Source organism: Talpa europaea, assembly GCF_964194135.1.
Source record: "Talpa europaea genome assembly, chromosome: 1".
Classification (NCBI taxonomy): Eukaryota; Metazoa; Chordata; class Mammalia; order Eulipotyphla; family Talpidae; genus Talpa; species Talpa europaea.
Window position 1 is genome coordinate 141585614 of NC_140073.1, and position 14975 is coordinate 141600588.

The 14975-nt window shown below is 39.2% G+C and overlaps 1 protein-coding gene across 11 annotated transcripts in view; it reads right to left on the minus strand.

Annotated features, from left to right (window-relative positions):
* Positions 1-14975, minus strand: part of FN1 (fibronectin 1) — a gene marked incomplete at both ends in the record, with an annotated part of 67600 nt that overhangs the window by 19857 nt on the left and 32768 nt on the right. For 6 of the 11 annotated variants that reach the window (XM_084245753.1, XM_084245760.1, XM_084245759.1 and 3 more), the window contains 10 exons: positions 465-620; positions 1149-1313; positions 1949-2065; positions 3000-3269; positions 4829-4918; positions 6967-7149; positions 9880-10071; positions 12275-12361; positions 13075-13243; positions 14642-14736. In XM_084245753.1, the coding sequence (XP_084101879.1) occupies positions 465-620; positions 1149-1313; positions 1949-2065; positions 3000-3269; positions 4829-4918; positions 6967-7149; positions 9880-10071; positions 12275-12361; positions 13075-13243; positions 14642-14736 (1524 nt within the window). Of the gene's footprint in view, positions 1-464; positions 621-1148; positions 1314-1948; positions 2066-2999; positions 3270-4828; positions 4919-6966; positions 7150-8298; positions 8572-9879; positions 10072-12274; positions 12362-13074; positions 13244-14641; positions 14737-14975 lie in introns of all 11 variants that reach the window. The other 5 variants (XM_084245761.1, XM_084245757.1, XM_084245755.1 and 2 more) reach the window with 1 other exon arrangement.

The window sequence follows — 14975 nt, forward strand, 5'->3', positions numbered from 1 at the left end:
CCGTGTTGGAGTAAAGTCACATAAAAGGATAAGTTCTAAAATGCAATAGGATGTCTCCAACCATAAATGATGCTGCTCTTGGGGAAAAAACAAGAACATTAAGTTGATTTCAAAATAGTGCCTTTGGATTGTGTTTTCACAAGTATTTTGTATAAAAAAAAAAACAAGGACTAAAAGTATTTTGAACATTCTGTTAGCCTTAGTGTGCATGATAAACAAAAATACAAAGATGGATCTCATAATTTAACATGAAACACACATGTGAAACAGAAATGCACTTATACTAAAACATCTACATGACAGGAGTAGGAGGTTCAGTCTCCAGCCCTAATCATAAATGAGGACACTGTGAGTTAGGATATGAAATACATAGTACTTGCGGTAAGATGGCCATTTACTTTAAAAAGTGTATTGTGAGTCCTACCCTGTCCACCCTGCAATACGTGTGTAACTGCTATTCTTACCTGGACCTGCGGTTTTAGTTTTTGATGGTCCTGAGCCATTTTTGGGAGTAGTAGTCACTCTGTATCCAGTAACAGGGGCATTTGAAGGCAGCCATCTGACACTGATGCTGTTGTCCTGGACATCAGTCACTTGCATCTGGGATGGTTTGTCAATTTCTACAAATAAAGCCAAGGAAAAAACCAGTGAGACCGCAGTCTACGGGGATAAGAATAGACACGTTCTCTCCAGTTCTGGTATAGAACACATGATCTATTATTGCTGTTAACCTCTCCCAGGCATTTCTTTTGCAGAAACACAGAGATTACCTTTGGGAGATGAGGGCATGTACCTGGACACCATTACCTATGCCCAAGATGGCTGCTTCATTCACAAAGAAGCTACATTGCAAGCAGTTGTCTGTTCTATTTTTCATTCATTTGCTAACAATTATATGTTGAACATTCTTAAGTATGTCTCTATTGTAGGCTTATGGACTTAGGTGCAAAATAAACAAATATTCCTGTACTTGTGGGGGGCTAGGAGGGATGGCTACCTGGTATATTTTGATTTAAAACAATGTTAGTTGCAGGTGTTGCTTTGTCTTAATTAAAATCAGTTCCACAATAATGAAACTACGTTAGGAGAACATTGTAAAAACAATCTGACTAAATACAACCGTGTCAACACAGAGCCAGTCTGGGTACCTGTTCGGTAATGAATGGAAACTGGCTTGCTGCTTGCTGGGCTGTCTCCACGGCCAGTGACAGCATAGACAGTAATGGTGTAGTCCACTCCAGGTTTAAGGCCAGTGATGGTAGCTGTAGACTTGGTCCCGGGCACAGTAAATTCCTGGACGGGGCTATTTCCTCCTGTTTGAAAAGGAATACTTCAAAGTATGAGGAGCTAAGAGGTAGCTGGGATTGCTGAGGAATTGAATTAACCTAAGTCCTTTTGCTTATTCCCTTAAAACACACTATCTATAGAGTCTGACCAGAAAGGCATATTTATTATGCATGTAGTAAATCCTGATAAGTGTAAAAAATTGGGAGAAAGTTGCAGTTACTCCTTTTTAAAAATTCTAGTTTTAAAATGTCACTGAACTGTAGATTAGCATTAGGGCAAGGAAGGTTAAGTCCTCAACCGAGGGTTGAACATCTTGTGTTCCTTTTGCAAAATCTTAATGGAATATACTCATGTTAAATAAAATTATGAAAAAGAGGAAAGTAAAAGAAAAACACAAATCACAGATAAAATATTTGTGAACTTATCATCCTTTTTCTCTTTGCTCTACTGTCCACCCTTGGGCATGATACAAACAGCTTTTTATCTTGACTTTGCCAATAATTGTATCCCTCTATATTTTCCAAGTATTCTTGGAAAAGACAATACTCCATTGAATGGAATTGCCAAGGTTTCTTTAATTACCTGTCTGCCCCCCAGCTCTTAGGTGGCCCACAGCAGAATCTGAGCTGATTACAGTGGAAACTGGCATTGACTGACGCACCTGTTTCTCCATAGGTGATCCTGTAGTATCTCACTGTGACAGCAGGTGCATCCCAGCTGATCAACAGGCTGGTGGGGGTTGCAGCAATAACTTCCAGGTCTCGCGGGACATCTGAAACTAGAAAAAAAACACAGGGACGTGTTCTCAGCTGTAACTTTCAAACAATGGGCAGGATTTACTTCTTGTTCATTTCCAGATGATCCCTTCATGTAACGATGTAAGTACAATATACGATTAGCATTATTAAAAATTATGAACAAACTTTGTTTTCTAATTTAAGTTCAGAAATATTTTTAAGTCCAATGGTTCTGTCCTAAATACTTAAAGATTGTTTTAATTGAGATATATATTGACAATCAACATTTTATTAGTTCCAGGTACACAATATAAGGTTTGATTTGTAGTATAAAATGCAAAATGTGCACCACATTAAGCCTAGTCAACATCCACACCCATACATAATTACATTTTTTTTCTTGTGATGAGGACTTTTAAGGTCTACTCTTTTAGCAACTTTCAAATATGCAATACAGTCACCATGATGTATATTACATTTCTGTGATGTGTTTTATTTTATAACTGAAAGTTTGTTTGAAATTATTTTTATTTTTTAAAGATATTATTTTTATTTTTGCATAGAAGAACTGGGGTGCAGGCCAGAGATGCAGGGGAAGGGGGATGGTGAGAGGATTCACCAGAGACAGAGTGGGGGGAGCAGAACAGGCAGATCTACTGAAATACATTGCTGAGGGGAGCAGCGGGTGAGACAGGAGAGGTCTGCTTCATCATGTGGGTCAGCTTCCTGGCCGGGGATCGAACTCAGACCTTCACTGTGGGACTTCGTGGTGGTAGCACTGAGACTTAACCCCTTAGACACCAGGAATGCCTGAAATTATCTGCTTTAATATATTTTAGGAGGGACATTTTCTTCACACAATCCCTCATTTCCCTTTCCATGTCTCATAGCATGACAACACAAAGCTATTTCATGTAAGATGTCACCTGACTAGAATGTCCCCTGAGTTTCTTTGCAGATCAAAAAACAATTTACCTGTTGATTGTTGGCCAACCAAGGGAAGGCTTTCTTCTCTGCCATTAACAGCAATGATGCTGACCACATACTCTGTGCCTGGGTTGAGATTGGTAAGGGTAATGGAGTTCCGAGAAGGGGGCACTCGATCTTCTCGGGGTCTTCCACCAGCACGGTCAGGATGATGGCGAATCTTGATGCCAGTGATGGGGGCTCGAGGTGGAATCCAATGGACAGTGAAAGAGTTGGCAGTGATATCAGAAAAGTCAATGCCAGTTGGGGAATCAAGACCTGATTTTCCCACCCAGGGAAGAAGAGAGGAAAAAAAATGACATCATCAGTTTAAGAAATGGGAAAGAAGAGGAAAGTGATATATAGCAAATGTTTCTGTCCTTTTTTCTTATCCCAATCAGTTGCCATAAACCTCAAGTTATGATGCACTGATTCTTAGCCACATACATATTTCAAAGTCATTAATGGACTCAGTTCAAAACGGCCTCAAGTTTGCCTTTTTTTTTGCTAAGTAATTCAAATGACTTATATATGCTGTTGCAGTGGGTTTCTGCATCACACTTGAAGAAAGGTGTTAGGATATTCTGGAAATGAATATATTCAAATACTTCAGAGTTCAAACATTCTATGTTCCTATCCTGTAAAGTATCTCTTTGAAAGCAAGGCAAGATCAAGATCACCTACTCTCAAGTTAAGTGTTTGAATCTCAAAGAAGCTTCCTACATTCAAGAGGGAAATGGTATGTCAATAGCATGATAATGATGCCAAACAAAACACTTTCTAAAAATAAGACAGTATCCTGGACAAATTACCAAGCAGGCAATTCTCCAAGAATTGAGGATTTAGTGCATAATGGAAACATTAACAAGAATTTAGAGTTTATCTCTAGTTCAAATCCACCTCTCCAGGACTTCCATCAAATTTTTGTTTCAGTACTAACATACACTGATTCTATTCAATAATATACTCAAACCAAGTTGAGATATCACAACTCTTTTTTAGAAGCAAATGAACTATAATAAATAAATTAATGGATAAACTAAATTAAAGTTTTCAGAGGGAAAATTATTAGAAACACTCATATTTAAGAAAGGACAGTATTGTGGGATTTAATTCAACTTCTTTTCATAGTCAATTACTATCACATCAGGTAGAAAGAGATAAATCTGTCGGGTTAGTAAGAGTGGGAAAATAACTTTAATGACAATGCCAGTGTGGCTCAGCCATGAACAGAGTCACTTAATGAGAAGGAATATTCACCATCTCTAACTAGAGATTATGAGGTAATCTTAGGAAATTTTTTTTTTAAAGATTTATTTATTTATTTATACAAGCACTGGGTACAATCAGAAGCACGGGAGGGTGAGAGAATTCACCAGAGCCAGAGGGGAGAGCAGAGCAGGCAGACTGATGAAATACACTGCTGAGGGGAGCAGCGGGCTGCAGGAGAGGTCTGCGCGCCATGTGGGACGCTCGCCTGGCGGCCGGGGATCGAACCGGCGCTGTAGAGGCTGCGGGCAGCTTCGCAACCCAGTGCTCAACCGCTACACCACCGGGGAAGCCCTCTTAGGAAATTTTTTAAAAGCTAAGCAACAAAATACCTTGACAAAATTGGTCTGATCTAACACCAAAGAATAGACAGAATCTTCGTGGCTCAAAGTCAGGGTCACACTTGAATATGGCATGTTTTAATGCTTAAGGCAAGTATCATAAAAGAACTAGGATATAAGTACCACCACCATCACACAAAAGACGGAGGTGTCATTTTAGAGGTCATATTTTGTTATTTAAGATCATAAGTGAAAGCCACTTGATAAGCAATTGTCACCTCAACTCACCTGTTTTCTGTCTTCCTCGAAGAGGTGTGCTCTCGTGTTGCTCATAAACACTGGAGACAGTAACTAAATATTCTGTGCCAGGCAGGAGATCTGAAGAGGCAATTGGACTTATTTTAAAATTGTGCTTGAAAGCAGGAGAAATGAAAGCATCCTGTCAACTGATAAAATATCTCAGCTCCCAGTCCTATAGGCTACTTACACATAAGTGAACATCACTACCTGAAGATGCACTGATTAGGCAATGAGTAAGAATCACCTTGCCCTTAGTGTCTCTAAGCCCAGTCCTCACTTTACCTGTTTGTGTGTGACTCAGCTGCATCTGTGATAACATGGAGCACCTGAGGCACAGGGGAATGTCTATCTTCCAGTCAACAGTTCATCTGTTGAAGCAATATCCTAATGCTACAGCAACATCGACTATCATTTACTCCTCACGACAACCCTACCCCTTTAAAGCAATTTCATGGCCATACCATAGACTGAAAGTGTTTAAAGTGGACAGTTTGATGGGTTTTGACAGGTGTGTAAACTTGTGAAACCATAATTGAATTCAAGATAAGGAATATATCCACTACCTGTCAATGTCTGGTTTGGAATTATCCCCATTTTGCAAATGAGAAAATTGAGGCACAGAGAAGTTATCTTTTTTGATATACTTCCCCAAAATCATACAGTTGACTCAGCCCAAATAAAAGTTCTTAACAATTAACTTTTGAGGAAAAATTATATTCTAAAGGGCAGGTGATTAGGTCTATCCTATTAAGGTAAAAACAAAATACTTAAGAAAAGTCAAAAACATATTCTACGACTTATATATGCTATTGCAGTAGGTTTCTGCATCACACTTGAAGAAAGGTGTGAGGTGCCAAGGAAGGTAGAGTAAGTTTCTAAGTTTTGAATTCCTACTTCCTAGACCCCATTCTCTTCCGACCTATCTCCCCTCAGTCTTTCTGCAATGGCCACTGCAGGTCTGGAAAAGCACCAGACTAGAAAAACTGCAATGCTTGGATGCCACTTTCCTCTTCCGCTTAGCCATGGACAATTTACCTAGCTGCAAAATAGGATAACAATGACATCTTGGGAAGGGAGGGGGCGGGGAAACTATGTTGAGATCTAGAGCAGGATCCAGAATACAATCTTAAAACAAATGACGAACATGTGACTGGTCTGTGGCTAAGATGGGACAGACAGCAGTCCTAAAGAAGATGCCGGTGTATTGAGTGGCATTATAACTACTGATTCCAGAGTGTTTAGAACAGAAACAAAAGCCCCATTGAAAGGCAGACAGAAGGGTGTTCTCACTCTCAGTTACAAAATATGCCACTGGGACTGTGGTGATGCTGAGCTGTCTCTCATTCCCTAAAATATGGTATGAAAGAGAGAGGATGTTTTCAGACCATCATCTGGTAATGTAAGTGAATGGGAGCTATTTTCGCTTATGCAGAAACTATTGCTGTTCTCATTTTTGTATTTACTATCACAGTGGAAATGATGAGAAGCAACACTGACATGAAACACAAGCCATGTTGCAGCCTACTCTTATTTTCTTTAATAAAAGATGCCTGTTTCAAAAGAGTAGGTACTAGAAAGTAACAATTTCCATAAATTGTTGTTTATTTTAATGTTAGTTGTTTCCTAAGCCCTCAAGCTTCAGAGAAAGCCTGCCAACAGATCCTTTTTGAAGTACAAATTAAACTTCCAGCTCTTTTTTCAAAACAGCATCTTGGTCCATCATGAGTAATCAGTCACTGTCTCTAAAATTTCAAATGCTAGATAACCTGTTGATACATTTTTTTAAAACATGGGAATAAAACAGATATAGTGAAACTATTTTCAATCCCCATTTTCTTTTCTTTTCTTTTTTTTCTCTCTCTAAATACTTGGTCATATACTTTCTCTTGACAATCATTTATTTTTATGTGCTTATTTAGAAGCAGACTGTGAAGCCTCCTAATTTCACTGGTGGTGTTTTTCCACTATGATTTTTCAAAAGTTATAGATATCAAAGATATTAAAATAGCCATAAATATGAGATCCTTCAAAATTGGCAGAGGCTCAGTTTGCAGGTCTTAATCTTACAAATTCTTCCATTTTGCTCTCGCTTAGAATTTATTGAACAGATACACTGGACTGCTTACTTGTTAAGACCACTGCATTATCTGAAGGAGAAATCGACAACTCTGCAACATCTTCCTCATTTCTCACAGGTGAGTAACGCACCAGGAAGTTGGTCAACTCAATGGATGAAGGGGGTGCCCAGGTGACACGCATGGTGTCTGAACCAACATTGGTGAAGCGCAGGTCAGTGGGAGGAGGGACAGCTGGTTTCAAACAAGAAGGGAGACTAAGTTAATGGACATTTAAGATGAACGCTAATAGAAATAGCTGTAAAGGTGAAACCGGTATTTCATGCATAAGGGAAACAAGTCATATTCATGCAAATAGTCTAATGTAAATCTAGTCTAGATCATAGTGAACTACTGTTAAAAATAAAACACTAAACAAAGTACTGTTAGGCCCCTTTAACCTTTCTGCCATCAAAATATTTTAAAGAATAATTTTCATCTACTTGCAAATATGTTGATTTTTAAGTATATTATTAATACCACTAAGATTATTTGACCCCAGGCTGAAGAGGCTTAAGTTGCCACACAGCAAAGAGAAACACAGCAGTACTCTCCAAAGATACACATGCACACAGACAACAAGACAAGAGGGTCCTACAATTCCCCTTGACATGAGATAACTACAACTACTGGCTTAGCTACAGGTTCATTCAGTGAATTCTACTTACAAGTGAGAAGGGCTCATGCAAATTGGTTCTCAGCATGTTTCTTACCATGCAGGGCAGAGAACCTTTATAATGTTGCATGCTCATCCCCAGACTGTGGTTAAAGAGGAATTTCTTTACTTTGCCATGGCAATGAAATCTAGAAAGTTCCAGTTTTCTTTCTTCCCTCCTCAAAACAACCCCCTTCCGCTGTACTGTCATCAATTTCAGTGGAATTTTAGTCCCATTGAAGTCCACTATGAAGGAGGAACACAGTGGGGCTTATTAATCCTTCATCAAGGAAGAACATGCTGGAACATTTGGAAGTCTATTTCTTATGACTCACTGGTACTCATTATACAATCAGTGAGATTCATGTGAGATATTGAAAGAAAAAAAGACATAAAACTCCAGGTTGGCAAGTTCAACGAATCTGCCATTTTGTCTGGTAGACCAGATGTCTCTACTGCTCTAGCCTATTCACATTGAGGCTTAAATGAAAGTGCACTTGGGGCTACTTGCATGTCTCCAGCCCACCAGGTTAGCAGGTGCATTCAATTCCTTATACCCCTATTTCACCCTTTCTTCCTCTTTGGCAAATTGCTGGCTTTCCCCTGGAAACATCCATATTTAACCACAGTGACTGGCAGCAACATGCAACACCATTCTTGTCTCAAACACAGAAGTTTTCAAAATTCACCCGTTTGTTGTGTCAGTGTAGTAGGGGCACTCTCTCCGCCATTAATGAGAGTGATAACGCTGATGTCATAGCCGATGCCCGGCTCCAGCCCTGTGACTGTGTAGTATCCTACTGAGGAGTCCACAAAATCTTCAAAAATAGGGATCCCTTCTCCTGCCGCAACTACTGTGATGCGGTACCCAATAATGGTGGAAGAGTTTAGCGGGGTCCACCTCAGGCCGATGCTTGAATCGGTTATATCAACAAAGCTTAGGTCAGTGAGTTGGGGCACCTCTATTGAGTTACAAAGCAAAGGAGGGGGGCAAAAGAAGAGGCAAAAAAAGAGGAAAAAATAAAGCAGTGTACATCAGGTTACTAGTGGTAAAATTGGTGGAAAGATAAAGCAATGATGGTAATATGCACTTTGTTCCAAAGTATCTGAAAAGCAAACTTCCTAAGCATCATGAACAGTTTGCCTCCCTGGGAGAATAAAGAAGGTTATAATAATTCTTTTAGGGATTTTCTTGCATTTTGAAAATGTCTCTAAACAGTACAGTTTGAATCTCTCAGTTTCCTAAACATGACAGGCCTGTTTAGAATGTCAAAACCATTCCTAAAACCTAGACAGGACATCTAGTAAGTAAGCAATGTGTAAAGAATTCTAAAACCTTTTTAGTAGGAAAATGAAGCTTGCATGAAGAGGGTTAAAAAAAAATCAGTGGATGAGTTTTTCTTTCTTTCCCCATTCAAAAACTCATGACCACGTAGTACTGACCATGCTGGTGCATTATGAATGTATGGGGCGAAATGTGCCATTGAAAGCACATTCAGCTCAAAGACAGGCCTGGATCCCCAGCCGATGCCAATAATTTGTTTAATTCATCATCCAAGTTATTTAATTAGTATTGGTAAAAGCATTTTAGGAATAGTGTAAGGAGAAACATGGTCTGTTTCATGCTTTCATTCCATGAAAAATAATCCAGTTTTGGAAACACAACAAACCTCTCCCTAGACAGGTCTTTTCAATGTTGCCTTTCAATCCACATGAAAGGACACCTGGAAGGTGTGGCCTTTACTTCTTTTTTTTTTTTTCCTAATTTAAAAAAAAGAAGGATTTGAAATTGCCAGATGAAGAATTGGGTGCGCCAACCAAATGCTATTTCAGTGTTATCATATGGAGACAAAATCTATTTTATAGGCAGCTGTTGAACATTGATAGGGACTGTCAATTCAGGCACAAATGTACTGATGGGATGCATTTACCACATTACTTTTAGCTGTCAGTACTGAGTGCAGACACTTGACATTGTTTTAGTCATATTTCCACGTGAGCGGACAGTACAGAATTAATGCCGTGACGGCCACTCCATTACATACCCACCCAGACACAGCTTCCCAGTGAAGCACAGACAGCAAAGCAGTGTTAACAGCAAGCATTTGTCCAAATAGTTGCTCTGACTTCATGATTTTGGAGAGTGTGGCTGGGAGGTCAGAATTAAGCCCCAAATATATTTGACACACTCAACCTTTGGGGATAAAGATGTTAATCCCTACTCTTATTGGAACTGCCACTCTGAGGATAACAGCTTATTTTTTCATTACCTGGGGTGATGGTATCAGAGATAGGGACACTTTCCTTGTCACCCTTGACAGTGTAAACACTGACATTGTACTCCATGCCAGGATTCAGGTTTTCAAAAGTACAGGAACTCTGATTAGCATCGACCACTTCTTCCAAAGAATATCCCTGCTGGTCATCTGTTGGGGTGGTGGTAATTCTATAGCCACTGATGTCTGGAGAGAACAAAAAAGAGAATGTCAGTGCAGGCAGCATTTACAACTCGGAGCATGTGGAGGTTGATTCCAAGAATGGACCCACAAAGGGGAATGGAGAAAGGATCTGGTATTGACAGAGGAACCCTTCAAACATTTGGTGCTTGCAATGACCCTTCGAAGCAGGTATTAATATCCTCAGTTTAAAAACAGTCTTGGGGGCCTCCCCGGTGGCGCAGCGATTGAGCACTGGGTTGCAAAGCTGCCCGCAGCCTCTGCAGTGCCAGTTGGATACCCGGCCCCTGGGCGAGGGTCCCACATGGCGCGCAGACCTCTCTTGCCACCCACTGCTCCCCTTAACAGTGTACTTCATCAGTCTGCCTGTTCTGTTCCCTGCTCTGGCTCTGGTGAATTCTCTCACCCTCCTGCACTTCTGACTGTACCCAGTGCTTGTATAAATAAATAAATAAATAAATCTTTAAAAATAAAAATAATCTTGGAAGGGTGGGTGATTACCACAGGCTTTTCTATCTCCAAATTCCATGCTGCTTCTACCACTGCCCTTCTCTCCCTTAATGGGCTATCTATCTGCTGCGCAGCTGAGAAATTGCCATTTTACTATGGAATGGACCCCAACCTTAGGCATATTTGCCAAAACAGGTTCTCCTTATTTATAAAATCTGAACCTAGGAGATTTATAAGAGGGAAGTAAGGAAAAGAGAAAAAGTGAAAAACAAAAGTAGTTAAACTGATTCTAGAGAAAGAAGATTAACTGCTGAAGGCTTCAGGAATCAAAGGAATAGAGCAGGAAGTGTGTTCAGCAGGAGGATATTCCAATTATCACAGTATAACTAGAGGTCCCCGGACAGATGGAAAGTAAAACTAAAACAAGAAAGTATATTTAAGTTAAACTTACCAAAGGGTAAGGAAGTGATGGTGTATTTTGTCATTGGGAAGAGGGAGAACACTCAGGGGCTATATCCAAGGAAACCCAAGGACATAGGAAATAAATGTTTAGGTCATTACAATTACTAGTAATGAACCAAAGAGGCAGGCTGGGCTGTCCATTAAGATGAAATATTAATGATTGAGCTGCTAATAAGCATGAAACTTGCCAACTTAACGTTTCAAACTTGACTAGAAATAATGTAGTAATTTGACTGAAATAGTGTAGTTTTGACTTAAATAATGTTTCCACTGAAAATGAAATCCACCAAAAACATTCTCCTCAGAGGCAGATGAAAAAGTATATGGAGCTAGTTATTTCTGTGTGATTTCACACTCTGATCAGAGGTAGAGGTAGTTAGCTAGGTGCCCAAACAAAGGTTAAGAACTGCTATTTAAAAAATTACAGTGAAATAATCCAGTGATGTGTATAAACATTAATTTAGAATTGTGAATGAGTATCCTGATTCTCAATAGTCATTTCCCCAATAAACCTAATATTAAATGTTAAAATTGCATTTTAGGTGACATTTCTCATTTAAAAAGACTTTTATGTGGGCTTGGAAAAAAGTCAAGAATACCTAAAATTTCTCCTGGCATTCTATGGTACATTATGCTAATTGAATATCACCATAGATATCTTTAACCGTTTTCGAATTTTATAAATTTTTCCTAGGCGTGAACAAAAATTTCTGACAAAAGCTTCATTAAAAACCTTAAAAACAACGTTCAAATAGATTTAAGTTATAACCCCACATCTGTAGTACTTAAAATTTGTGACTATGAATAAGTCCATTTTTTGAGTCTGTTTTTTCAGTCTGTAACATGGAACATGTCTTCTTTTCCTCACCCTCAGATTTTTGTGATGAAACCCAGAATAAAACATATATGAAACTACACAAATAGACTCCATGATAGCTCACAAAACGAAAATTATGTAGTATGACTTTAGCTATTTATTTGGAAATTTTGAATGCAACTAAAGAAAAGTCACCTTCTAGAATGCTTTTCCTCAGCTCTCAAGATTCTCCACAGCTAGTTAAGGATCTGCTTCCCCCACAGCCTAGTGCATAATGAAAATCTTAGTGCATCCTGTGGTTTAAATAAATATGCAGTAAAACATCTGACAAGTTGCTCTAGGATGGACATTCAGATATTCCTGAATGTTTTATAGAGAGCTGGCTACTTGTAATTTTGATTCTATCTTTCTCTGAAAGGAACAGTTTCTAAAACCTTTGTTGGGGAAGGCATGTTTGCCCTCTGATCCACCCTGGCTTACCTGGCGTGGTGGTTCTCTCCCAGGAGACAATAAGCACTCCAGTGTCAGGGTTTGTCTCCAGGTGCAAGTTTGTTGGTGGAGACAAAGCTATGAAGCAAGAAAATTTTAAATTAAAGGTAAAATCAGCAAAGCACTTGACCTGTGAAATGTTCTCTCTCTCTTCTTTCCTCCCTCCCCTATTCCTTTCTTTCATTCTTTCTAAAGAATCGGTAAAAATATAGATGCTATTCTATGAAATCATAGTGGGCAGCAATTGTCTGACAGCTTTTTTTTAAAACAATTAATGACTTTGCAATGATATTGGCATTCTGTCTGGTCAGTTCATAAACCTTACTGACATGGAAAGAACATTTCTGAAGTCAGGGAATACATGGCATAAGTTGAACTTGCTAGTCCAAATTTAGAAACACCCATGCTGTAGGTAGGAATGGATATTTTCCCTATGCCATTGTCGTAAGTGATACTGGGGGTCTCCCTGGTGGCATAGGGGTTAATCTCAGAGCTATCACTACTAGGGTCTGAGTTTATCCAGGGCCAAGGAGCTGACCCATATGGTACAGCAGACTGCTCCTGTCTCGCCCACTACTCCCCTTAGCAGTGTATTTCAGTCAGTCCACCTGTTCTGCTCCCCACTCTGTGTCTGGTGAATCCTCTCACCCTCTGCACCTCTGGTCTGCACCCCAGTAGGTCTGTGCATACATGCATGCATAAATAAATCTTTTTAAAAAATGATACTAGCTAGTTTAAAAAGTGGAATAGCTCTAAAAACCACAAGAAGAGACATGATAAACTTCTCTTACGTGTCACCACTTTGTCAACAATTGGGGTGTCTCTCTCCTGCCCATCTCTCAGGACTGTGATGGTATAAATGTATTCCACGCCTGGAGTCAGGCCAGATACAACAATGCTTCCCGAGTCTGAAGTCACTTCTCGTGGAGCTTCTCCCCCCTGGCTTGGCCGTACACCCAGCTGGAAGAAAAGCAAACACCCAGAACAAAGATTTACCAGCTGGCTTGCTGCTGAGAGGCTATGCCTGTGCCTAACAGAATGTCAAGTGAGCAACTGCACGTATTTTTATTGGGGAACACATTAGGGCCTTTAGCTAGAAATTCCCTGAACTGGGAGGTGTCTTCCAAAACTACATTTAGGTGGCTTGTGATGGAAAGTTCCAGAGAAATATCTTTACATACTGTTTTTGTTTTTGTTTTTTTCTAATTTGCATGACAACTAATCTGAAGTATGCAAGGACTTTGAATCACACAGCAGTTCATCTCCATTTTCTTTTTGCTGGAAGAAATTCTCTAGCCTTTCTCTTTAATGAGTATTAACACCCAATTCTCTTTTTTGTTGACATTTAAAGGTATCAGTCCCTGTAACATACTGCATTGCAAAAATACTAGTTTGGAGAAGCATATTCACACATTCAACTACTAGATGACACATTACAAAAAAAGAATTAAAATGAGTGTGTCCATGATTTTAAATCCCTTTAAGAATTTATTTCAAAAATTTCAGCAATATTGTATCATCAAATAGTGTTCAACTCTATAGAAATTCTTTGTAGGTTCTGTGGTATCTGGGAATGACAGTATTAAAAGAAGTTTAAAAGATATACTGGCAATCTTCAAAAAGAATTCTTCTAAAAATAAATAACATAATCATCAATGTGGCCATTTACATACCTCAAAAAGCAAGTGATCTTGGTGTTTTTTTAAACAAGCAATCATGAAGATTTAGTTTTGATTTCTAATCGTAATAAATATTTCTCACTCCATATTCTATATGGCGAAGAAAGGAGTTCTTTCAAATTTATTCATTTGTATTCGGCACTTCACTATTATCATTACTTTAAAGAACATGAATCCAGATCTCTACAGACAAGACCTTAATCTTCTGTTCTATTAAGAGATTTACCCATGGGGTCTTGGCAAAACAAGATGAAACCAACTGTATGAAAATGTGATTTTTAAGCGACTATGAGTTAATTGGTTTCCCTAAATTGGCTTTCATGAACTTATTGACACTCATTTAGAACAACACATCAAATGGGGTTTCCCTTATATATTTTTAAATGTTGCTCCCTGGGGAAAAGAATAGAGAACATGAGATAACAACAGCTCCATACTAATTTTTAATCCTTTCCAAAGCATGTTCACTGCCTCTATCCATCCTCCAAGAATTCAGTGAGGAAGAAATATGTGCAGAGCAGAAGTATCGCTCTGCTTGGACCACCTGGTCAGAGAGATATGAATGGCAGCAGATAACAAAATGCAGGTCTCCTGACTCCTGAACATCCTGTTTCTACCACATCCAGAAACAGGGTACCTCCAGGCTGGTTCACAGGGATAAGGACCATCTACAGTTTACCTTAAAACCAATCCTTGGAGCAGGCATCCAGGTGATCACAATGGTGGTCTCCGTCACCTCTGTATTGTAAGGTGGAATGGAGCTCTGAGGCTGCACTGTGAACCAAAGATCAATGCATGTGATCAAACCCTGAAATCACAATTGTGCAAACTAGATAAAAAATATTCTTAAGGAGACGCTCAGCTGAACCAACTAGTTCTGGATTCAGGATGTAACATCTGTGCCTTTGTTATGAGAATTTAGAAGTCAGTGTTTCTTCAACTTTAATGGGCCACACAAGCCATCTGAGACACATTACGTATGAATGGCTGAAATAGTGTGATCCTCCACATTT